This window comes from Nelumbo nucifera, chromosome 1 (assembly GCF_055504915.1).
Source record: "Nelumbo nucifera cultivar China Antique chromosome 1, China Antique-T2T, whole genome shotgun sequence".
Lineage (NCBI taxonomy): Eukaryota > Viridiplantae > Streptophyta > Magnoliopsida > Proteales > Nelumbonaceae > Nelumbo > Nelumbo nucifera.
The window spans coordinates 149,432,007-149,457,263 of record NC_142649.1 but is presented as its reverse complement, the minus strand read 5'-3'; the positions used below and the strand labels follow the sequence as shown (position 1 = coordinate 149,457,263).

General features: G+C 37.1%; 2 protein-coding genes across 4 annotated transcripts; one reads left to right on the top strand and one right to left on the bottom strand.

Moving 5' to 3' along the window:
* Window positions 1-10,032: 10,032 nt before the first annotated feature.
* On the top strand, window positions 10,033-18,000 carry LOC104606549 (fimbrin-5). 2 transcript variants are annotated; one of them, XM_010271818.3, is made up of 15 exons: window positions 10,033-10,194; window positions 10,565-10,712; window positions 10,855-11,025; window positions 11,222-11,460; window positions 11,564-11,735; window positions 11,841-11,879; window positions 12,007-12,075; window positions 12,216-12,332; window positions 12,603-12,814; window positions 14,789-14,944; window positions 15,024-15,223; window positions 16,591-16,748; window positions 16,826-16,922; window positions 17,191-17,282; window positions 17,570-18,000. In XM_010271818.3, the coding sequence occupies exons 2-15, from the start codon at window positions 10,626-10,628 to the stop codon at window positions 17,726-17,728; spliced, it is 1,968 nt and encodes a 655-aa protein (XP_010270120.1). In that variant the 5' UTR covers window positions 10,033-10,194; window positions 10,565-10,625; the 3' UTR covers window positions 17,729-18,000. The 2 variants fall into 2 exon arrangements, with proteins under 2 accessions (XP_010270120.1, XP_088750791.1); XM_088894665.1 differs by lacking the exon at window positions 10,033-10,194 and adding an exon at window positions 10,275-10,399.
* Window positions 18,001-20,999: 2,999 nt separating this feature from the next.
* Window positions 21,000-24,855, bottom strand: LOC104606548 (uncharacterized). Of its 2 annotated transcripts, XM_010271816.3 has the most exons (7): window positions 23,773-24,855; window positions 22,711-22,827; window positions 22,452-22,630; window positions 22,254-22,347; window positions 22,063-22,140; window positions 21,750-21,851; window positions 21,000-21,623 (listed from the first exon to the last, which is right to left on the bottom strand). In XM_010271816.3, the coding sequence occupies exons 1-7, from the start codon at window positions 24,259-24,261 to the stop codon at window positions 21,495-21,497; spliced, it is 1,188 nt and encodes a 395-aa protein (XP_010270118.1). In that variant the 5' UTR covers window positions 24,262-24,855; the 3' UTR covers window positions 21,000-21,494. The 2 variants fall into 2 exon arrangements, with proteins under 2 accessions (XP_010270118.1, XP_019054851.1); XM_019199306.2 differs by lacking the exon at window positions 22,711-22,827 and having other exon boundaries at window positions 21,352-21,623; window positions 23,773-24,405.
* Window positions 24,856-25,257: the final 402 nt, after the last annotated feature.

Genomic DNA, 25,257 nt, shown 5'->3' with positions numbered 1-25,257 from the left:
GGTCCAACGGGTAGACCTTGGAACCAATCTCAAAACCAATGCCATAACCGACCTTCATAGTATAGGTTCCAGGTTCTGTCATGAAACTAAACATAACTGCCCCATGCTCACCCCTGCTTGGTGTTATTTTATATGTAAAATTTGCCCTTGAAAACTAATGTATTCAATAATATTGTCCTGTGTGCATAAAAAATGATGGATATGCAAAACGTAAGATAGCAAACCATTTATACCTGCTCCTACCATGTATGGTGATTGACGAATTTACGAAGGCTATGCTTATCAAGTATTGTAAAATTTCAATTTTCTTTTTAACCTAACAATCATTAATTAGGTGTTCTTCAATGCAAATTATTTTTCTTGTTGCAAGTTCTAAAAATCAAATCAAAATCATCTTAGTTGAAAACAAATTGGTTCTTAAAACAAAAATGTAGAAAACATGTTATTGGTTGTATGGGCGCTTTTGTTTCCAAAATTGAAGCTACTTATCAAATATCAACTATTGTAAATGTGCAGTTCACTTAGAAGGTGTTATTCAGTGTGAATTGTTTTTCTTGTTGCGAGTAAATTTGAAGTTAACTTAGGAAGTAATGTTTCTCTTGTTACAGGTAAATTTGCAGTTTACTTAGAATGTGTTCTTCAATGTGAATTGTTTTTCTTATTGTGAGTTTCAAAATGAAATGAAAACCATCTGACTTAAAAAACAAATTGATTCTTTTATTAATCCCAAAATTTTCCATACCAAAAAACAATTATCATTTACATATTTAGTTCTTTTTTCTTTGAGCCGACTTGTTTATGATTCCAATTTATTGGTCAGTTATTTTTCAGATATCATATCTTTTCCATATCATAGTCGAATTAGGCATTTGATTTGGTTTTGACATGAAAAATATTGATTAAAAATGATGTTAATGTTGGTCCAATTGGACCAACAATGATGTTGGTTTTGACATGGAAAATATCATAGTTCAATTGGACCAACAAAGCACAAGCTAGCGTAAACCATCACCAAGTACACATACATACTTCAGCTTGAATTGACGTACAGCAGCCATTATAAGTAGAGAAACCTACTAAGAAAGATGGTGACTTTCGGAGGTGTTCTACAACATAATTGATTTTGTTTTTGAAAACAAAAGCAACTGTTATGACAGCAAAATCACTACAATTTTGCTAATGTGGCAGTTGTTTTTGTTTTCAAAAACAAAATCAACCATGTTGTCGAACTCCCCTTTTATTATTTGTTTTGATACCCCCTCTTAGATAAGACCCGGTTTTACTATCTATATTTAATTTGACTAAGACATGTGGAGGTGGTTTCTATTTCACCCATTTGATCCTCTAAAACAAAAACACGGAAAACATGTTATTTGTTGTATGGGCTCTTTTTCATTTCTAAAATTGAAGCCAAAATATGTTTCTGAATTTCTTGTATAACCTAATTAACATGTTTTCAATTGGCGATTTATATCATGTTTCATAAAATCGTAAGTGTTGTACTCCAGAGTTTTTTTTTTCTAAAACATGTTCATTTTATATGAAATCAACTAAATTTCTACTTATCAAAGCAAAAAAAAAAGGTTCAAGAATGTGTTTTGAGTCTTTTCTGATATATGTCAACTTTGAAAACAAAAACATTCATGATATAGTGTGCCCCCTTGATAAATAATAACAGAAGTAGCCACAGGTTATTCAAAATTTAAAGGATAAGAATAGTTGGGAGTAGCTGAACACAATGGCTATGTAGCCGGCTGTGCAACCAATGATAACACTCCACCCCAGTCATAAAATACATATGACCCACAATCACCTATCCTCTCACTTAGTATTTATGGTTGGTGTGGGGTGTTGTCATTGGTTCCTAAGCCTAAGGGTGTCAAAGGACCGGTTTTGGACTGATCCATCCTGTCCAGTCCAAAATCAATTTGAACAGATTGGATGGACCGAAAAGACGATGGATTGGACCAATTCGGTCCAAAAAATTTATTAGATTGGACTGAACCTGGTCTGCTCGTAATAAATTTATATTGGATTTGGTTGGATTAAGCCAATATATGATCCATTGATATAAGATAAGAATATAAGTGTCAATGGACTGGGTTTGGGTTGAAACCAATCTAAATTAAAATGAATTTGAACAAAATCGACGATTCAAACATTAAATTGGACCGGTCCAAAATGATCCAAATTACTCATTGGATTGGATTGGACTTGGTCCATTTGTAATGGACTCACATTGGACTGGATCGGATTGGACCAAATCCAGTCCAATCGACACCCCTACCTAAGCCCACTAACTAGATATTGCGTTCAGCTAATTAGATCTCAACATCAAGAAGTTAATGAACAACTAAAGGAGTGTTCGACAGCATGGTTGGTTTTGTTTCTTAAAACCAAAGCAACTACCATATCAGCAAAATCAATATACTTATGTTTTTAAATCAAAATCATATGTGCTGCTTAACACCCTTAAGTGTACTAATTTAACACAACCCAAATCTCCAGTTAACACTTAGAAGCTATAACCACTAATCAATTTGAGTTACCTGTAATATATATATTGTGGGGAAATATGCTTTAACTGTTCAATAATTTAACAATGGATATCACACTAACCACAAGGCTATGTTTGGTTTGAAGGAAATGCAAGTAAAGGTAGGAAACCTTTACAAACCTTGCATAGGTTTCCCTATCTTTTCCTTCAAACCAAACACAGTGCAAGGGAATGGCTAAAGTAGTTGACCCTTTATAGTTGGGATAAGCCTTGAATGATGATGATGATGTTAAAAAAAAACTTTGACATGATAAGATTAGAATAAAATTAGGACAAATCTCTTAAAGTATTCCTAAGTTTTAGGAAATTGATTTATTCTACTCCTACCACTTAAGAATTGTCATAAAGTACCTCTAAACTCCTTAATATGTCTATTTATTTTTAATTACCCTTATAACTGCTTGGAGAACAATCTTTTGGATACACGGAAATTCCTTGGGCACCGTCTTATGGAAAGAGAAAAAAAAAAACAGAGACATGAGAATTTAAGAGTTTCAGAAGACAAGGTCAGATTACAAATAACGAATGTAACATAAAACGATTTTCATAACGGCATAGATTTGAGTCAACATTTTCCTATAGCTTGTGTTGTTATACCCAATCATCAATCGAAAAGCTTGACTTAAGTAAATCTATACTACTTTAAAAAGCACAATAGTCTCACTAATATTTTTTGGAATTTTTTGAGGACAAAATTTACCCTTTAATATTTAAACTTATTGATAAAAATGAGGGTAAAAGGGTAATCAATTATTAATATTAAGTGAGTTGAAAAGAGACAATTATAAGATATTCAATGCATTCAATTTCCTCTCATTAAATCCAACACTTAAGGTATTAATTTGCATTCACCTTTATTGAATCATATATTTATGACATCTTTTTTTTTTCTTGTCATCATTAAGTTCTATTAATTAAATCCATACATAGTCCAATAATAACATAAAAACATACTTTTAAAATATACTTGAAAAAAATAGTTTTTTTCATCTAGGCAGTGGTAAGAAATTAAACCATTTCGGGTCAAATGGGCCAATCCATGTTGTCACAATTAAATAATAAAATTCAAAAATAGATAAAATGAAAAAATATAGAAATTAAAAAAAATGGAACATTTTTAACATCATATATTCGGCATATTAAACAATAATAAGTATGATGAATAAGAAATGTTTTTATTAATGATGGAAATGGAATGTAAAAATTAAAACCAATGAGAAAATAAAACTATTTTTCTATTCTCTCTCATTAAATCTCATATTAAGGTATATTCTCTCATTAAATCCACACAATTAATTTTAATATAATAAAAATAAATATTTTGAAAAATAATTTGAAAACAAAACTATTTTCTTCCCTCCCAATGGTGGGTAAGCAATTTAACCATTTTGGGTCAAATGGGTTAATAAATAATGCCATATTTAATATTTAATAAAAAATTAAAATATATAATACAAAAAATAGAAAGAATTGGACATATTATATCAAATAAAAATATATATGAAATATAAAGTGATTTTATTAATGATGAAAATGGAATGCCAAAGTTAAAATCAACCTATAAATGAAATGATGTCATAGTCAAATAATAAAATTTTAAAAAATAGGAAATATCAATAATAACAAAAAATAGAATAAATTTGGGCACATATCTAATGTTACATATTGATAAAAATAAATATTGGGTACATCTCTAATATTATATATTCATTATCAATGATGGAAATGTAATATAAAATTTATTGTCAACCTAGAAATCAAATTACTTTCCTTTTTGGGTTGTGGGTTAGTGGTTTGGGCCAAATGGATTAACCGATGATATGATAGTTAAATAATAAATATTTAAAAAATAAAAAGTACAAGTAATCAAAAGAATATATAAAAACTTATATATTAATTATGTCAAACAAAAATTAAGTATAATAAGTAAAAGTTATTTATACAATGCAGATAATATATAATTTAAAACAAATCCAAACGTAAAGCTATTTTCTTATCTAGATGGTGGGTCAATGATCCAACTTTTCAAAGAAACTAATCATGTCATAATTGAATAATAAATATTTAAAGAAGATAAAACACAAAATTATATCGCATTTGGGAACATTTATAATGTTATATATTCATCATAATAAATAAAAATAATTTAATAATAATAATTGTTAGTAATTTAAAATTTCCATATGCAATGCACATGTGCATTTTTACAAGCATTTGAGTTTATTTTTAATCATATTGTTACTTTTGTTAATTTTCAATTTTTATCTTAATTATGATATATCTAAAATTCAAATAATTGATGTGAAAAAAATTTCTCACGTGCAATGCACGTGCTTAGTTAGTAGTTACTAGTAAAAATAGAAATATAAATTGAATTTTGGGATCTATTTTACTAAAGTAGAGGTTTTAGAGAGTGTGAATATTGGTTGAGCTCATTGCAAAAATATTAACAGCCTCTTAGATATTGCCCCTTCCACCAAGCAATCCAATCTCAGTCTCGGACCTCTTTTGGTTTCTTGGAACTTGATTTGAGGTAATAGGCAAGAGCACCAATAGCAGTTATGACTTGACCAAGAATTGTCGGGTTTTGGGCCCTTGCTTGCAAGCCTCTCTAGTTTCTTTATTTTGGCTTGATGTAAGCTTTCCTCCTGGTTGAGGATTCTAACATTGCTTGAGAGCCTTCAAGAATATCTCTTGCAATGGTTTTGGTCACCATGATTTCGAGTTATGAAAGGGGTTATAGGGGACTGCCATTAATAGACTTGATTGAGTTTTGATGAGGGCAGATTTGACCCTCCACTAGCATCATGACACATGGCATATCAGAACAACTGAACTACATCCCAACATCACCTAGGTGACAACTTGCCTTAGCTAAAATGGGGTCCCAACCGGCGATCTGCCTCTGCCGCCAACTTGGCGACCTACCTCCCTAGAAGCTTGCCAGTCATCTCCGAACCTTTCGGGATCACGTCACGTAACTGTGGGCCTTATCCTCATCCTACCTGAATCGGCGAGAAACGGTAAGCCTTATTAACTGGCACGTTATCCTCCTTATAAAGCGGAACAGACCCCTATGTCATGGGCCAAGGATTCCGGGAGCGTTTCGTAAGATGCACGACAGCCCAGCTATATAAGGGCATCAACCCCTAGGACCCAGGTACATGCACAATTTAGTTCTCGTAGCTTTCTCTCTCTCTTATTTTCAGCTCTCTCACATTTAGCTATCTTAAAAATCTTTGATTCGCTGACTTAAGCATCGGAGTGTCCACCCTGGGTAAAGTAACCTAGGCACTCTGACACTGTTTCCTTACAGGTCGCATCAGAGCCACCTCTCCAGCTCGTCACCATTCAGCTAGGCATTAGGAGCCATCTCTCCAACTCGTCACCACTCAGCTAGGCATCAGAGCCAACTCTCCAGCTCGTCACCACTCAATTAGGCATCAGAGCCACCTCTCCAGCTCGTCACCATTCAGCTAGGCATCAGAAAACACCTCTTTAGCTCGACACCATTCAGCTAGGCATCAGAGCTACCTCTCCAGCTCGTCACCACTCAATTAGGCATCAGAGCCACCTCTCCAGCTTGTCACCACTCAATTAGGCATTAGAGCCACCTCTCCAGCTTGTCACCACTCAGTTAGGCATCAGAGCCACCTCTCCAACTCGTCACCATTCAGCTAGGCATCAAAAACACCTCTCCAGCTCGTCAACATTCAGTTAGGCATCAGAGCCACCTCTCCAGCTCATCACCACTCAGCTAGGTGTCCAAGCCACATTCCAAGTAGGGATTATTCAGCTAGGCATTCGAGTCACCTGCCAGCCGGGAGCTGCCAAAATGCCCATCATCAATTGGCGTCGTCTGTGGGAAACGTTACAAAAGGTTATGTTCTCACCCGATTCTTTGAGCCTCAAGTAATAACATCTTCAAGCAACAACAACAATGCTTGATCGAAAGAACCCCTTAGGGGGGCAAAAGCAAAATGATTAGCCCAAACAAGTTCTCGCAGTCTTGCCCAAACAGAATCTCCCTAACTATGAGGCCAGCCCCATATGTCGACGACCCCTTCGTGCTCTCTGCGAGAGTTGACGGCCAACAGAATGTGAGGCCACCCCACAGGTCGAGCCCTCCGTGGTTCCCATGGGAGTTGATAGCCAACAAACTGTGAGGTCGCGCCGCAGATCGAGCCCTTCATGCTTTACATGGGAGTTGATGGTCAGGTTGTGGAGCCGCCCTCGCAAGTCAGTCCTGCTGAGGTGCTAAGAGCAGAACTGGACTGTCAAAATTCTGCCGACCTGGCGTCCTAGAGATCTGCCTCCGACCTGGTGACCTGGAGACTTGCCTCCGCCGACCTGGTGACCTACTTCCACTGACCTAGCAATTTGCCTATGCCATCGAGATGGCAACCTACCTTCGTCGACTTGGCGACACATGTAATCAGCCCGGACGAGCCTTGTCAGCCCTGTTCGCGAGATCACCCCTACAAGTCGAGCCCTCCGTGTTTCCCACAGGAGTCGGCGGCTAACGGATTGCAATCGCCCTTGCAGGTTGAGCCTTTCAAGGTTCCCATGCGAGCTGGCAACCTACAGTTAGTAAAGTTGCCCCCGCAGGTTGAGCTCCTTGTGGCTTATAGTAGGGATTAGACAATCAACACCTTAGAGGACTGACACAGTGCAGCCATGACACCGACCCACTATTTAAATTCCAACGTCAACACACATATCACAAGGGGAAGCCAAACCGCTTTTAGCATCAAGGACCCCTAAGCCGACCTTGAAATATGTTGGTAACAGGCCAAATGACCTACAATGAAGCACAAATCTATTCCCTTTGTTGAGTTGATCTCAGCTCGAGAGTGGGGGGCAATTGATGAGGGCAGATCTGGCCCTCCACTGACATCATGACACATGGCATATCAAAACAGTTGGACTACATCCCAACATCGCCTAGGTGACAATTTGCCTTAGCTAAAATGGGGTCCCAACTGGCGACCTGACAGCCTACCTCTCTAGAAGCTTGCCAGTTGTCTCCGAACCTTACGGGATCACGTTGCATAACTATAGGCCTTATCCTCATCCTACCCAAATCGGAGGGAAATGGTAAGCCTTATTAATTGGCACATTATCCTCCTTCCAAAGTGGAACGGACCCCTATGTCATGGGCCGAGGATTCCGGGAGCATTTCGCAAGACCCATAGCAGCCCAGCAATATAAGGGCATTGACCCCTGAGACCCAAGGTACATGCGCAATTTAGTTCTCGCAGCTTTCTAGCTCTCTTACTTTAAGCTCTCTCACATTTAGCTATCTTAAAAATCTCTGATTCACTGACTTAAGCATTGGAGTGCCCACCCCGGGTAAAGCAACCCAAACTCTCTGACACTGTTCCTTGCAAGTCGCATCAGAGCCACCTCTCCAGCTTGTCACCATTCAGCTAGGCATCAAGAGCTACCTCTGCAGCTCGTCACCACTCAACTAGGCATCAGAGCCACCTCTCCAGCTCATCACCACTCAGTTAGGCATCAGAGCCACCTCTCCAGCTCGTCACCATTCAACTAGGCATCAAAGCCACCTCTCTAGCTTGTTACCATTCAACCACGTATCAGAGCCACCTCTCCACCTCTCCAGCTCGTCACCATTCATCTAGGCATCAGAGCCACCTCTCTAGCTCGTCCCCACTCAGTTAGGCATTAGAGCCACCTCTCCAGCTCGTCACCATTCACCTAGGCATCAGAGCTACCTCTCCATCTCGTCACCATTCAATTAGGCATCAGAGCCACCTCTCCAATTTGTCACCACTCAGATAGGTGTCCAAGCCACATTCTAGGTAGGGATTATTTAGCCAGGCATCCGAGTCACCTACCAGCCGAGAACTGTCAAAATGTGCATCATCAAGTTCTTTGGAATTGAAGTTGCAACGGTAAGGTGTTGTAAACATTAGCTGTAGTAGCAATGTTTTGCAAAAGGCAGAGTGGGTGTAGGACAATAAAAACACTCTGTTGTACGCCAATAGACACCGCAGGGGTTAGGTTCCGAAGTGGGATCTGCTCCTCACAAATGGGTGCCTCATAGGCACATCTACCATGCATTGGGAACATCTCTCATGAATAATAACTAATAAGTATGGGAGATGTTCCCAATGCATGGTAGGATGTGCGTGTAAGGTGCCTATGAGGCACCAAGTGTGAGGAGCAGATCCGATTTCGTTGGTTGGAATTTGCCTTTGATCTTCAACCAAGTAAAATTTGAATTTGTGTTTTTGTTTAGAAAAGTGGATATTGAGTTTTATTTTGAAAATTTGAATAAAAGTGAAGGACAAAATCAATCACAAAAAGAATAATATTGGATTTTAAAAAATTCTATACATTATGTGGTGTCACATGTAAACAAATTGTGATGAAACACTAATCGTTAATTTCTTTTTTTTTTCATGGGTCTATACAATGAACCCCATCCCCTACCTCACGTGATCTGGCCTAGTTAAAACTAGGGATAAATAAACTGCACTTTTAAATTCTACACTGCAGACCTACAAGAATTCAAAATTTCAAACGCCTCCCTTAAAACTAATCTTGATTTATCGGTAAAAATTACCAGAGAATGGGAAAAGGCTCGCCATCTGGTGCGCCGGGTTAGACCTAAAGCAACACAGGGTCATTTCTTGCCTGAACCATACGATCACTTACCATTGATAGGTGGCCGCGTAATTATTTCACGATATAATGTCACGGAGGCCTTCTAATTATTTCATAGTCTAATGTTCCATATGTCAGATCAGACCAGATATAATCATGTAATGTAATACGTCGGGTTTAGCCCACAAAAAATTCTCATCGGGTTTGATATGGTTAACAGAGTTACAAAGCGGGCGGGGAGGTGTTGGGTCACATAACAAATATTTATATCAATTAATAAAATATAATAAATTATAGAAACAATGAAGTTGGCTGATATCTATAGCTAATAAATTTTTAATAAGTATAAGTTAAAAATATTTATTTATTTATTTTTATTTTAAGTACAATAAGTCAAATTCAGATTAAATTTGAATCCAATTCCAGTCTAATAATATATTGGATTTCAAATCAGGTTCGGGAGCAAATTCAGTGCAAAATTTACGAATGACAGGTTAGGGGTGATAAGGGGCCAGGCTGGATTTATATATAATATTTTATATATTTATATAAAATAGATAGGGTTAGGCTGGATTTGGGGCAGGCTTGAAGTATTAGGCTCGTGCAAACCGGGAATTTTGGAGCCGGGCCGGGCTGAAATGACCACCTTAGAGTCTTAGATAAGCCGAACCGAATCACATGTGAACCTGGAAAGTGTTGCCCGAACCCGATACAATAGCATCCGTATTTGGAGATTTTAACAGAAAAAGTAATTCCAGAAATGCAAAAAAAAAGCATGTAATGGAGACCGCGCGCTTTGTATTGGCGGGTTCGTAGGAAAACGGTTTTCTCTCTCCGTCCTCATTTTTTCCTTCATCGAAGGAAAAGCTATCCTACTTATCTCTCAATTCTTTCTTCCTCTCCATTGGAAGCGAACAATAATCGGAAGAACAGTCTGACCTATAGAAATTTTAAGTTAAGGAACAAAGAACCTAGCAACATCAACATGCATCTTTGATTTCAAACAGGTTTCTGCTCATGAATCCTCTCTGCCTATTGATCTTCCTTTCTGGTTTGAATTCTTGTTTCTCATTTCGTCAGGGAAATTGTTACCAACAAAAATAAATTTGTTGTTTTCTCTACTTTCGCCGAATTTCTTCAATTTTTTGGATCCTCTCTTAGGATCCGTCTGTCCAGAATAGAAGATGAGTCGAATAGATACTGGAGAAACATGCACGTTAAACCACTTGTCTGCATGGTTTCTCGTTTGTGATTTTCTTACAATTTTATTTGCCTGCGAAATATGGATCTGACTTCATATTTTAATTCTGGTGTTGTTTAATGAAATTTCTATTTGCCAATCTTTATTGAGTTTTATTTGTTTTCGTGGAATTCTAGGAACAATTTTAGTGGGTAATTAGCTTCTTCCCCACGTTGGCCACTCTCAACAGGGGCGAAGATGTCCAGTTACGTGGGTGTTCTGGTTTCCGATCCATGGCTTCAAAGCCAGTTCACTCAGGTCGAACTTCGCGGCCTCAAATCCAAAGTAAGAATCCAAATCTCTTGACATCTTCTTTCTTTTAATTTTTGTGTTTTTTTTTTCTCTCCACTTTTGTTCGGGATGATTATCTGAACCTTTTTGTGACTATGAGGTGATTTCTGAACTTAGTTGTATTTATTTCTTTCAGTTTCTTTCAACGAGGAATCCATCGGGTCAAGTTACAGTTCGAGATTTGCCGCCTGTAATGGCAAAGCTTAAGGCACTCCATGAAATGTTATCCGAGGAGGAAATTGCCGGGATATTGGGTGAATCATATTCTGATATGTCCAGCGAGATCGATTTCGAAGCCTTCCTTCGAGTGAGTCTACTCTACTTACCATGGAGGTTGCATGGCGCATTGCTCTGTTGTCTCAGTTTTCTTTCTTTCTTCTTCTTTTCTTCTTTGATCAAGGATGACAACCGTGCTAATGGAAAGGAGAAAGACATTGGTGTTTTCTTTTAAATGGAGTTGAAAGGATGAAAGATTTCATTGATGAACAACGTTTGTTTGGCAGGCGTACTTGGATTTGCAAGCCAAAGCTCATGCCAAAGAGGGGGTTTCGAAGACCTCATCGTCATTTCTCAAGGCCACCACAACTACCCTTCTTCACACCATTAGCGAATCGGAGAAGGCGTCTTACGTTGCCCACATCAATAGCTACCTTGCAGAAGATAAATTCCTGAAGGAATACCTTCCTATAGACCCGGCTACAAATAGTCTGTTTGATCTTGCTAAAGATGGAGTTCTTCTCTGGTATATATGCAGAGTCCGCATGACAATTCTCATCTTGATTATGAATTTGTGATGCTAGTGTATATTTCTCGATTGTTGATGAATGTATGATGGCTCGATACAGTAAGCTGATCAATGTGGCGGTTCCTGGAACAATTGATGAACGTGCTATAAACACCAAACGGGTACTAAATCCCTGGGAAAGAAATGAAAATCATACCCTATGCCTCAATTCTGCAAAGGCTATTGGCTGCACTGTGGTCAACATTGGAACACAAGATTTGGTTGAAGGAAGAGTGAGTTGAATTAGTATCACTTGACCATTTGAGTTCCATTAGTATTGTCTTGTATTTGAGGACTGCTTGATTGTTGCTGAAGCTTCTTTTTCTTGCTCTTTGCAGCCCCATCTCGTAGTTGGTTTGATTTCCCAGATTATAAAGGTGGGAACCCAAAATGTTTTCCTTGTTAATATTTTGCATAGTGTTCTTTTGATCAGATTGCAGTGATCTATTCTTTATACTTATCATCTTTGTCTCTGATTTTATTTACATTTGATGATTGTATCAGATCCAACTCTTAGCAGACCTTAATCTTAAGAAGACACCTCAGCTTGTGGAGTTGATTGATGACAGTAAGGTGAGGAGACTTTCATTTGTTTTCCTCTTTCTTGTTTTAGTCTTAAATTTAAGAAAATGGAGCTTTACCTTGTATTAGTTATGTTGAAAATATAAAAGAAGGAAACATCATTTGTTCTTTGCTGATATCAAACTTTACAGGATATAGAGGAGCTCATGGGTTTACCCCCGGAAAAAATATTACTGCGATGGATGAATTTCCAACTGAAGAAAGCAGGCTATAAGAAAACTATTACAAATTTCTCTACAGATGTAAAGGTAAGAGACACAATTGACCAAGTTCTACTATTGTCAATTAATGGAAAGACTTTTTTTTTTTTTGGGTTGGTATTAATCTGGAACTCAAAAAATTAATGTTAATAAAACTTAGTTGCATGTCCCACAAAACTCTTCTTGCATTTTAAGATCCAGGCCTAGTTCATGTATAACTAGGTAGCACATGGAGAAAATTTGTGGCAGTGCAGCATTTTTTATCACAATATTGATCATCTTCTTTGCAATGATATCATAAGACTTATGTTCCTGCAGGATGGAGAGGCTTATGCTTGCCTGCTTAATGTTCTTGCCCCAGAACATGGTACCCCTTCCACATTAGGTACAAAAGATCCTACTGAAAGGGCAAACCTTATACTTGAACATGCAGAGAGAATGAATTGTAAGAGATACCTAACTCCAAAAGACATTGTTGATGGCTCACCAAATCTGAATCTTGCATTTGTAGCACAAATATTTCAACAAAGGTACAAATTTACATTTCTCTCTTTTTTTTTTTAATCTTATTTCCTTCTTTTTTTGTATTTATTGCATCCATCAAGTCATAGAAAACTATAGAATAAATACTGGATATGACCTCTTGCTATCCATAAAATCTTAGACATTAACTACATAATCTATGAACATTCTTGCCATATACTGAGGCTCATTTTCTGTATAATTTAGGCTAATGTGCATCATCTGCTTAAGTGGAGTTGCTTTACTTAAGAAAAATCTGGAGGACTTATTGTCATCTGTAGCAGGGTTCTAGTACAATGGTTATTGTATGTCTATATCATCAAATCCATTTGGTTTATTGTACCTTATTATGAACGGAACATCCATACAGGATCTTTTGCTCTTTCAAATGGGTTTGTGTAATATTAAAACTATCATTCTTTGTAATATAAAAAACATATTTGTAGCGTCTCTACCTAGATTCTTTTGGGAAACTTTTGGGGTAAATTCTAAAGGTCCTCTTTTCAATTGAACAATTGCAACTATATGGTTCTAACTTTTATTTGGCCCTTCCAAACATTACATGTAAACCAGTTAAAAGGTGTGCAAAAAACAGGTCTGATTCCCTTGATTCTGTAAGCAGAGAAAAGAGAAGCAGCAGCAGCCAGGAAATAAAAAGAAAACCAAACTATTGAATGGGAGAAAAGAAGTAATCTCCTAGTTGGCCAGACTCTATTTATTCTTATTGTACAAAATCAGGGGAAATTACTTATGTACCCCTCTTTAGTAATATAACACGAAGTGACTAATGTTCCCCTACTTAAGTTGCAATGGTAAAAATACTTAACTACTGACTTACTAAAGAGGAGATACAGGACTAATGCATAAAAGGTAAATAAAGATAAACATAAAATAGAGACATAACAGCCACTGATTGACCACTCTTAACAAAATATAATGGAAAAAAATGAGAAACAGAAAAGTCAATAAAAATTGTAGGATACATGGGATCAAAGAGAAAATGAAAAGGAAAATGTATAGGAGTCTTTCCTCTGTTCTTGAACTAGAATTAGAATCAGAAAAATCCTATGGTCATGGATCTTGTGGAATCTGACCATCAGAAAGATACATGGGGTCAAAACCTACAGTAGAGCAAAGCAATTATTTTTTTCCCACTCAATGGTATATTTGAATCATGACTTAGATGTCAGCTTCTTTTTGTAGGCTAATAGAGCTGGACGACTATTGTGCAACTCAATAGAAACTCACTTTAAAGAACAACTCAATATAGCAAGTTGATAGCATGGTACGAGGGACTGGAATATACACTAAACCAGCATCATGCCCAGATGATGCCAACCAAACCACAAAAAACATTGCAACTGCAGCTCACACAACCTAGAAGATGCATTGTGGGGGTTCCCAGACTTTCATTTTGAACACACAAAGGCTTCAGATGGGCCATTGAAGTAGCTGTTTTGTATCTGGACCCTATAAGAATAGGAGTACTTGTTGTCTGCATCAAGAGCAGTTAGCAGCCATTTAATAAACACCTCTTTTTGTATAGCTTTTATTGTATGTACCACAAAGCATTGTAACCTGTCCACACCCAATACGTCGCTCTTATGAATACATTGGAAATGGCCTCCACTCAGCTACCTGCCACATTGAGTCCTTGGGTCTATTTGATGATTTTCACCAACTCCCTTGGTTATTTACCCTTTTATTTATTGTTCTGATCCTTGTGATAATCTGTGGCTGTGTAGAAACAGTGAATCATCTATTTTCAGCCTCCTTCGAAAGAATTATTGTTCTTACATGCCCAAGCTATTGTTTCGACATCAAGATCCAAAAACGATGTTCACAAGTCCTTATACAATATTTTTTTTCCTTTTCTTTACCCTTTTAAACAAGGCCCTTTTTACCTTTAAAGTGTCAAAAGTTGTCTTGGTGCATATCACTTGTTTCTGGCATATTGATCGGGTATGGATCTCTTTTTATAGGAATGGTCTGACCATGGACAGCGAAAAGATGCATTTAACAGAAATGGTGCCAGATGATGTTCAAGTATCCAGAGAAGAGAAATGCTTCCGACTGTGGATCAACAGTCTTGGAATTGCTACATATGTCAATAATTTGTTTGAGGATGTCAGAACTGGGTAAGCTGGCATTTTATATGCATTATATATTCAGGTGATCCTACCACTCATTTTTAATGTGTATCTCTCATGTGTGCAGATGGGTTATTTTGGAAGTACTTGACAAAGTGTCTCCTGGGTCAGTTAACTGGAAGCAGGCCACAAAGCCTCCCATTAAGATGCCATTTAGAAAAGTAGAAAATTGCAACCAAGTAGTAAGGATTGGGAAAGAGTTGAATTTTTCCCTAGTCAATGTAGCTGGAAATGATATTGTACAAGGAAATAAGAAGCTAATACTTGGTAAGTTTGTCCATAAACACTTCATTATTAGAATTCAGTATTGTTTATGGCTTGTTTGTATCCACCTGATTCAATTTGTCGATTTCATTTTATTAATAAGTGATCCATTTACGAGCTTGTTACTGAACTAGATGAAATATCAACATATAATTGAAGAATGTAAGATAAGCTCAGAAAAATCTTCAACATGTTGTCTATACAAAATATGGTATGTGATTGTAGTGTTTAATACTGCAATATATTTTTCATTTCGCAAGAAGAAGATCCAAGGGAACTGTTGAGCACTGCTGGCAAGTCCATCTTGGTTGCATTGTGTGCTCTGAGATGAACTGTCAACTTGGAATGATAACCAAAGCATCAATAATCAAGCAGCAGATAATTTAGCCAATACATATTCTATTGGTGCATATGCTTCTTCATGCATATTTGAAGATATTCTGTGTGCCACACAATACTTTATACCTCATCTCTGTCTAAACTCTTCATGTTTGGAAGGCCATGGAGAGCATCCAAAACCACATTGTGGGATCTGAAATATGTAGTTGCATGGTTGCAAGAATTTAGACGTTTTGAAGTTTTGTATGTATGCAAATCCTATGATCATGAGTTGTGTAATGAACCATTTGAGATACAATTAAAAAGCTTGCTTAGATGATCATGATGATGAATGTCGATCATTAGCCAGCTGCTCAATCTCCCTCAAAACATGTCTATGCTCAAAGAGCCTGACCTTGTTAACCATTTCATTATTACATGTGAATTCCCTTTCACCACCAGATTAATGAATAACAGTTATTGCTATAATGAATAGTTCTCATGGATACTTGTTGCAGTGATCTCTTGAGACAAGAAGCATGAAGTATAGGACATTGGTGCCATGGGTTTGAATCTTAGCTTGATTACATCTATTTATCACATGGTCGCTTCCTTTACCATTTGTAATATGTTGGTTTTGGTGTTCCATGAAGTAATGGATGCTGTAAGATTAAACCACTTAGGTGGGGGCATAACTTTAATTTTGATTTCTTGATAAAGTCAAGATCTTAATCATATAATGGAGCAGCAACTTTACTTTTCTTTTCATTTTTAGGGAGGTGTATGCCACATGCTGTCATTTCTCATGAACAAAAAATAATGTCACCATACCTCTTGTACAACTCCATAAAAATGTAAAGAGCATGTTTCTCTTCTTGTGATTTCTCAAACCTCATCCAACTAAATTAGCCTCATAATATAAATCAATAATGAAATTCCTTCTTAAACTTTCTTTTTTTCTGTGAAGTTTCAGTTCTTACCAAAATTTTTGTATTATTCATAAGAAAATATCGATAGTTTGAGTTCTGCTGAATTTTCCAGACCTGTTTCAGCTTTTTTATGGCAGTTGATGAGATTCAATATCCTCCAACTCCTCAAAAACTTGAAAATCCACTCCCAAGGAAAGGAGATAACAGATGCAGATATTCTAAATTGGGCAAATGCAAAGGTGAAGAGCAGTGGTAGAAGTTCACAGATGGAAAGCTTCAAGGTACCTAAGCCTTTTCTATTATTACCTATCAAATCTTAAACCTCGGTAGACTTCATCAGTATTACTTTCTTCTTCAGGATAAGAACCTTTCAAATGGAAAATTCTTCCTTGAGCTTCTTAGTGCTGTAGAGCCAAGGGTTGTCAACTGGAAGCTTGTTACAAAGGGTGAAAGTGGTATGTTTCCTCGCAGTCACAAGAATGAATTCCATCATTAGAAGTTCTGGTCCTATTATTTATCTGTCATCTTATCTCAGTTTCACAAAAGTTTGGGTGGGGACAGGGGAGGGGGTGTTGCACCAATATTCACATCTTTGAGATTTTCATAGCTGATAAAGTAGGAATTATTTACCATGTATAAATTTATACGGATGTGGTAGAATGGGATTTTAGTGGATTAGTAGAAAAGGAGTCGCATGTCTTACTTCTGATATTGAAATGGCAGATGAGGACAAGAAGATGAATGCAACATATATAATCACTGTTGCACGAAAGCTTGGGTGTTCCATTTTCTTGTTGCCTGAGGATATCATGGAGGTAAGATCATTATGTTTGGTATTACATAGTTCACATTACAGGGTAATCAGGAATAGGGACAGATCAGGGTGCAAGTGAGGTCCACTGGCCATCTCACAAGAAAGCCTGTGGTTCAACGTGTACCATGGATAAAGAACTAGAAATAATATAATTAAAGAGGCTGCCGTGATCCGTGATCCGTGATCCTTCAATCTTCCCTACAGGAATTCTTTTTCTTTTCTTCTATTATTCTGATCATTGAAAAGATGCTATCGTCTGGGATTAATTATAAGTTCATGTTATGACAGGTAAACCAGAAGATGATCCTCACTCTAACAGCGGGCATAATGTACTGGAGCCTGCAGAACGCACAGTCATCTCAATCTGTTGAAGATGGAAATGATGGAGCAGGTGAAGCCATGGAAAATGGAGCCTCAGACACAGCTACAGCTGAAAATGAGGAATAATGACCCACGAAAATGAGAAAGAGTCGCTGTATATCCGTCGACCGTCTCCCTTTTATTTGGAGAAAAGATGTAGTCCTGCTTTTTTTCTCTTCTGTGTAATTAGAATTTTGTCATTGTCCAAGTGTATTCTTTGGTCAGTCATGGTGAATAAATGTGGGAACAAGTAGCTCATGCAGCCTTTCTTTGTGTTGTTGGTGGTGGTATGATGTAAGCAAGGCGAGGCTTAAGGCAAGCCAACCAGTCTATATAATAATTAAACTATTCTTTGAACATGTATTGTATGGTTAGCGTTCCGGATCGGATCCATTTCGTTTGAACTCCAAGGGTTTTCTCCTTCAAGAATCGAGATGCGACATGTTATGTTTTACTTGCATTAGCAGAACCTTTAACAGGCAAGATGTCGTCATTTATTTTCTTGACTAAAAAGCTAAACCAGAAAACAAAAGTAAAAAAAACTCTTGCATTTAAATCTTATCTTCTACTTCAAAAAGCCCTCTGTACTTTACAGATGAACGATGGCAGTCTGACTTTCAGACATCTCTCTCGCTCAGAAGATTATTTCATCATTTGAGAAGCCCGCCAGCACCCATTTATGGTACTCATTCATTGAAGAAAATGATAACTTGGAAAACAGTAAAATATTGAATTTCAGTTTTCAGATGGGTTATTTGTCAATAAGAGTGACAATACTTCAAACATGTATGCACATGTAGGCAACAAAAAATGAAAAAACAAAATGTGTGCATGCAGAGAGAGAGAGAGATACCACTAACTAAGATGGTAGGCCCTGGGTCAATTGGATTGATTGTGCAGATTCAGAAGCAAGCCAATGTCAGAATACAAAAAAAACATAATTCTGAAGATGATAGCAAAGGGTGTCAAAATGTAACTCATTACGGAAAATCAGATGCCACTAAGTCTAAGATGGTAGGCCCTGGGTCAATAGGATTGAACATTGAAGTGCATATGCATGTAACCAATAAGGAATAGGCATTATCTGAGCCCCTTGATATATACCAATAAATCCTCAATGCTGTGGATTCTATAAATTTTTAAAGGTAAAGCAGTTCTATTGTTGATATTTGATATTTTCTCCTTTAATGCTTTGTTGGTCTAAGCCTTTGTCCTGTCCAATGTTTTTTTTTTTTTTTTTGGTCCTGTCCAATGTTAAAAGCTCGGTTTGGATACCCGCAAAGTGTTCTCAGCTTGACAGTACATCTTTTTATCAATAACAGTGATCAAATTTTATTAAGCAAATAGATGGAAATGATGATTCCAAACATTTCAAGGTGTTTGAATTTTGAAATGGAGGGACAATACAATACAGTAAATAAACAAATACAGCTACACACAGATAACCAGCAGACTAGCTAGACAAGCCCAAAAAGGAAATATAATATAACGTATTAAGGATCGCCCAAAAAGGAAATATAATATAAAGTATTAGGGATCTAAGTATGTTTGGAGGTCAAGTATTGACCCATATTTTTCATGCTCTGACCCAGATTATATAAACATTGCAACCACAAGATCTTTTCTAATAAGTAAATAATGAATTAAAATGATGTTTTCTGATTTCATTTTAATGATCTTATTCTGATCCATACTTACATGTATTCATCTTCTCAAAGGCTTCCATGCTTAAACCGTGTTCCTCGAGAAATGGAAGTCCATCATGAGCAGAGCAGGTGAACCATCTTTCCCTTCAATTCTGTCATATGAGATATATAACCTTGCTTTGAAGTATTCTGAAGGTGATGCCAATACTACCTGATGACAGCGAAAAATCTTTTTACCAACTTTAAGTTTTCCAAAGTCTTCTTCCATATTGAAATTGAGATGAGAGATTTGAAGAATTCGGTGCAATGCAGCAGGAAGGCCGAAGGCCATCTTTATTCTTGTTCCGGAAAGGGACAGTCCCTAAGGCTGTGTTTGGTTGCAGTACAATTTTATTTGCACTACTACAAATGCATGGGAGTGCAAATTTAAAAAATGCAAATTCTCGTTTAATTTTGTTTTATTCTGCTTCATGTCTTCATTTACTTCAATCGTACTACAATCAAACAAAATAAACTAAAATTTAAAACAAAATAGGTCAGAATTTACACTCAAATCATTTGCACTGCCATGATTTTGCATCAGTGCAAATTTATTTGCATTGTAATCAAACACAACCTTTCTGGGAATTATCCACACCTCGCGCAATGCTTTATACTTATATTCAACATATTTTTGGTGAATCAATTCCTTGTCGAGGGCCTTCTGTAACCTTTCATCCACTGCAATCTCAAGTCTTAAGAATTAGAAGAAATGGATGAGGCTGTACATGGATGCATGTACTTCCAATTCTTTAATAGATTCTCTCGCATTCCCCCATTAATTTCTGTAGATAACTCCTGTAGTGACTCTTTCTTATTAACTCTTATATTTGAGTGTGAGGTAACTTTTCAAATTTAAACTCAGATAATCACACTATTGATTTTTCTCATTAACTCTTGTGTTCAACCATTTACCCCTAAGGCTCAGTTTGGAAGGAGTACAAAGACAAATTTGTAAAGTGCAAAACTATGTATTTTATATTATTTTGTATGAATTTGTACTGTACATATTTGTATTTGTATTCCTTCCAAACTAAGGCGCAATTTGGAGAGAGTACAAATGCAAATATGTAGAGTGCAAAACTTTATATTTTGTATTATTTTGCATATATTTGCACTATACATAATTGTATTTGTAGTCTTTCCAAACTGAGCCTAATTAAATTTTTTGTTTAATTTTAAATCAACCAACTGATGGTGACTGTCAGGGGTGTTCAAATTTAGCTATCGAACTGAAAAAACCAAATTGAACTAAACCAAATAAGCTAATTCAGTTGGGATTTTTTATTCTGTTTCACATCTGATGTACTGTGAAAAAATGTTTCACATCTGATGGGCTTGTCTAAACAAGCCCATCGGTTAGTACTTGGGCTATTAGTCTAAAAAAGGGACGACACTTTATTTTTGATTTGCGTTCTTTAGGCCCATAATTCCAAAGATAATATATGTGGGCTCATGTACTGAATTTAAGTGCTAAAAGCCCATCAAAAAGGGCCCAAACTGATTTAAATTCAGTTCGGTTTGGTTTATGAAAACGGTCAAACCGAAACGAGGTAGGTTTCAAATTATATCCAAATCGAACCGTTTTTTTTTCTTAAAATTAATATATATGTTTTAAGATTTATTTGAGTTTTCCAGTGCATCTAAAATGTATTGTTGACTTGTTGTATGTCTCTTAAAATTGCGTACCAGGCTGCATTAATTAAAAAAAAAAAAAAGATACATAGATGCATCGTCATTGAGATTTGAGCAATTTGCAGGGAGATTGAAGGGAATGCCACAGATCCTGGGTTTGTCGCAATTTTTATGCAGAGGAGCTTCGTGAATCTTTGATCCTGACTTACAGGACAAGTGTGGTTTGAGCGCTTCTGCACAAACGAGTCTAGCACAGAAGGAACCATCTGCTTCACGTTTTGAGATGAACTCCAGTTACAGAGCGGAAGGCATCCACCACAAGTCCACAACCCTCGTTCGGAATTTGAAAAGAAACTGTTACATTCTCAACGTTCAAATTTTACATTCGCCTCTCTTCTCTTCTCTGGAATCTGGATGGAAAATTTCTTGCTTTCCATTCCTCCCCTAAAGAGGCGGCAGTGGCTGACCTTGGCTGTGGTGTTTTGAGGTTGATCCATTACGTGATTACTATGTTATTTTCAGCTAGTTATTTGTCATCCATCTTTTGAACGATTTAGCCGTCTCAGTCTCTGATCAAGCTCTGCCATAACTACAGACTTCTGCTTCTTCCGTTGCTTTGTTATAGCGTTGGTTGTCATTGATCCAATCTTATCAAAAGCCACCTGTAAGGATGATTTGAGATCAACAACTTGACCAATAAAATTGTAAAATTTGAGATCAAATAAGATGAATCAGAAGATGTGTATGTCCTAGTCCCCTTAATTCTTGAGAAAAGCATTTTTGCTTACTGTCAACAATTCATCTGGATTATAGAGATGATGGATTGTCCTCTGTATGATACTAAGCACATCGCCAATCTGATTGGTTAACAACAACTCCTCTTCCTTCATCTGCAACCACAATAACAGCTTAAACAACCTCTTCCTGGTAACTTCAAAGAGTTTTGAACTGTAATTCTAAATCACAAAACAGAATTCAATAGAAAAAAACACATTCTTGAAGATAGGTGAAGACAATGCCTCCATTCTCCTCTCCCCACAAAACAACAACAACAAAAGAAGAGAAAAAGAGAAAGATGAAGGGGTGAATCATAAATGTTACCTTGAAGATAGCCAAAGCTACATGAAACAAAACCTTAGCCCCCTCGTTGAAAAGGACATCCCACACCCGCATGGTTGTCTGAAGAATCCAGCAAATGGAAAACAATTACATTAGTTCTGGGACATGCTTCAAGTATGATTCACATTTTTTTCTAATGCAAAAAGAATAGAAAAGTTTATTGTTTTTCTAACCTCTGAGGGCAAGCTCTTAGAGAAGAGGCATAGGAACCACTCTGTGGCAACAAGGGAGACATCAAACTCCAGAGCTTCCAAATGAGCAGCAATTCTGAATTGTTACAGTGAAATCCAGAAGAAAACCATTAACATTTAACATAATTGAAAACAAAAAATGAATAATTCTTAGTAAAAATATAGGAAGATGAGGATTACCTTGGGCACTTCTGAGTAAGCAGGTCTTTGAATACCCTTTGCTCAACGTGGCAACCTGACAAGTTGTCTGTATAGCAGTCAGTGACGAGCACATCCTCCAATAGGACTGCAAGCATCCAAAATGCATCTTCTTCTGTTTTCATCACCAGCAACAATAATGCTGCCACATAATTTAAACCCTGCACCAAGGAAAATTCAAGCCTTAGTTATGATAACAGAGAACGAAGTTCATGTTAGGATCCAAAGAACCTGGAACTACCTGACAATATCCAACATTCGAATCCCGAAAAGAATACACAACAAGGACTCGCCGGAGGGCTGCATGACCCTCTGGAGTGTCCAACCATGGGTGACCCGGGAAAGTACGTGGTAGGTCCTGCGTAGATTCAGCAGAAGAATCAAAAAGTGTATTTCTTGCAAATTGTATCTCAAATTTCTGATTCAAACAACCAAGTGATTCTTCAGTTCAAAACTACGACCCAATTATACTCCATTTGTGTAATCTGGATTCTGGAGTATACATATATTTGCAAAGATTTCTTGACCGAGATGACATGTACATCTGGAGTGAGCACTGGAGAATGTCTTATAAGATAGGTGGACAGAATCAGGAATGTATCTTGTCTCTTGAAAGATTCACATCTAACAGAACTCTGTCAGAACAGGATGAAAACAATATACTACAGAGTATGTGCTTCACTTCTTAGGATCTGGTTGAATAAATATGCCAAAACATGAGCTGAATTTATTGGTGAACCATATTGGGTTTATGATTTTCTTTTCTAAAATTTAGCTCTAAGTCTTTATAGCAAGAAATAATAATTTTCTTGACAATTCTTCTTTTAAGTCAAGTCATGCATATAAACCCGCTTTTACTACTAAATTATATAATTACTACTGTATATACAAAAGCAAAGGATCGAGATTTTTTTCTTTTTGACGCCATAAGGCCAAAAAAAGAAAAACGATTTTATCCCTGTGCTTCATTATGAGAATGAGAGATTACATAACTCTGAGCAGTCTCTATCAAGTGCAAATATTATGTGGCAAAAGTTCTGGTGCTCCTTGGTGAAATTTTCATAACTGTTAGTTTTTCTCTTCCTAGTTCCTACTTTCAAGCTATTTTGGACTATAGGAATCTGGGTTCGAATTCCTCTAACGTTTCTCCAAATTTCAAATGATAATATCTGGTAAAATTAGCTGAGGAATCCAAATTAAAAAAGATTAAGTATGCATTTATATCATTCATGGTTTAATTCCTTTCTGCAGACTATTCATCTCCCAAAGTCATCTAACTCAAAACAGAAACCTAAGAACTTACATGATCGATCTGCCGGGTGGCATGTGTGACCCTCCCCTCAACAGCGTCGATCAAATCACTGTAATAGCTCTCGGGCACCGTCGACCGCTTCTTTGCTGCCCCAGACACCGAAAACCAGACCTTAGGCCGTAGAACAGGCGGAATTCCCTTCCTGATAAGCTTCTTCAGTGTAATTACGTTCGCGAGGAATGATAATTTAAGGGAGGAGACAGCAATGCCTTCAGAGATGGAGGAAATTCCAGGCAGCAAATACCAATTTGCTCCTTTTCTGGCCTCCAATTCCCACCAAACACGACCCTGCTGCCTCACCTTCTCTCTCACCTCGTTCAATACGTTCACATCGTCGACATTCCCTTCTACGGTAAACCCATAAAGATCTTGAAATTTGACAGTGATGTTCGCCCTCCTGGCATGGATGCTTGGCCTGTAATATGTCATTAGGGTTTGCAACTCCTGGGACATGACCCTTCTGGTTTCGTTTCTACACATTTCTTACGGTTTAATAGATCGACCAACGAGAAGAAAAGAAGATGAGATGGATAAGACTGTCGTGGGTTGGGGAAGTTCGATGGGGAGTTGGATATTGTTAAATGGAAGAAAGTTTTGCAGTTTGAAGCATAGAAACTAAGAAACTTTCATTCCCTTGGCTCTACGGAGAACCCCATTTTTATGAAAAAACAGAGGAAAAGGCTGAAAGTTTGAAATTTGATGAGATAGAACTTCGAAGTGAAAGAAAAAACAAAACCCAGTTTTTTTTTTCAGGCCAACAGAGTACACAGACTACAGACTACAGAGACACTTTTTTTCCAGAAATTATAAAAATATAAACAAAAAGGGATTCTGGAGTTCGGGGAATTGTCTCAAGAACAATGTATTTGAAGAATAACAGACAATTTTTGGAGCCAAGAAAGAATAAATGATGGGTGTAGGCGACGAAAAAAACCGGTTTCCTTTTGCAATTAGGCTTCAAATGTAAGAAGGCAAGATGAAAACCGGTAGTTTGAGATGTCGAACATTCATGGAGATTTCAATTGGGGATTGAAGTGGGATTCTGAGGGCCTCCAAGTTTTCTTCGATTGTTCTGTTTGCGTTGCAGAGCAGTGAAACGTTGATGATGGCGGTGATGTTGGATGCGTAATGGACACAATGATGCTCCTTCGGACAAACGTAGTGGTTTTAATTACCATAATGTCCTCAAATTCCGTTGAAATCCAGGTTAAGTCGGAGAGATTTTCGGCTCTGGCTGCTCAAAAAAAGCAAATAAAAGCATTTAATTGACAAAAATACCCTTGTATTGCATACGAACATTTAGATGTAGTAGCTGTTGCGTAGTTGTTAAAACAGAAGGTGAAGGACAAGCCAAAATAAGAGAAACGTTTGGGCCAGATCAATTCAGTTCTGCTATTGGCGCCTACTCCTTAGTTGGCTCAATGATGTCTTTGGCATTGTACTCAAGAGTTCAACCTGGAATGAGTTTCCATTTCT

Excerpts from the sequence above, each read along its gene's own strand:
- LOC104606549 (XM_010271818.3), top strand. The coding sequence starts at position 10,626 with ATGTCCAGTTACGTGGGTGTTCTGGTTTCCGATCCATGGCTTCAAAGC. Across the intron at positions 10,713-10,854 it reads TTCGCGGCCTCAAATCCAAA|TTTCTTTCAACGAGGAATCC; the intron begins GTAAGAATCCAA and ends TATTTCTTTCAG. Across the intron at positions 17,283-17,569 it reads TGCCTGAGGATATCATGGAG|GTAAACCAGAAGATGATCCT; the intron begins GTAAGATCATTA and ends ATGTTATGACAG.
- LOC104606548 (XM_010271816.3), bottom strand. The coding sequence starts at position 24,261 with ATGTGTAGAAACGAAACCAGAAGGGTCATGTCCCAGGAGTTGCAAACC. Across the intron at positions 22,828-23,772 it reads CCACCCGGCAGATCGATCAT|GACCTACCACGTACTTTCCC; the intron begins GTAAGTTCTTAG and ends GAATCTACGCAG. Across the intron at positions 22,141-22,253 it reads CTAAGAGCTTGCCCTCAGAG|ACAACCATGCGGGTGTGGGA; the intron begins GTTAGAAAAACA and ends TGGATTCTTCAG.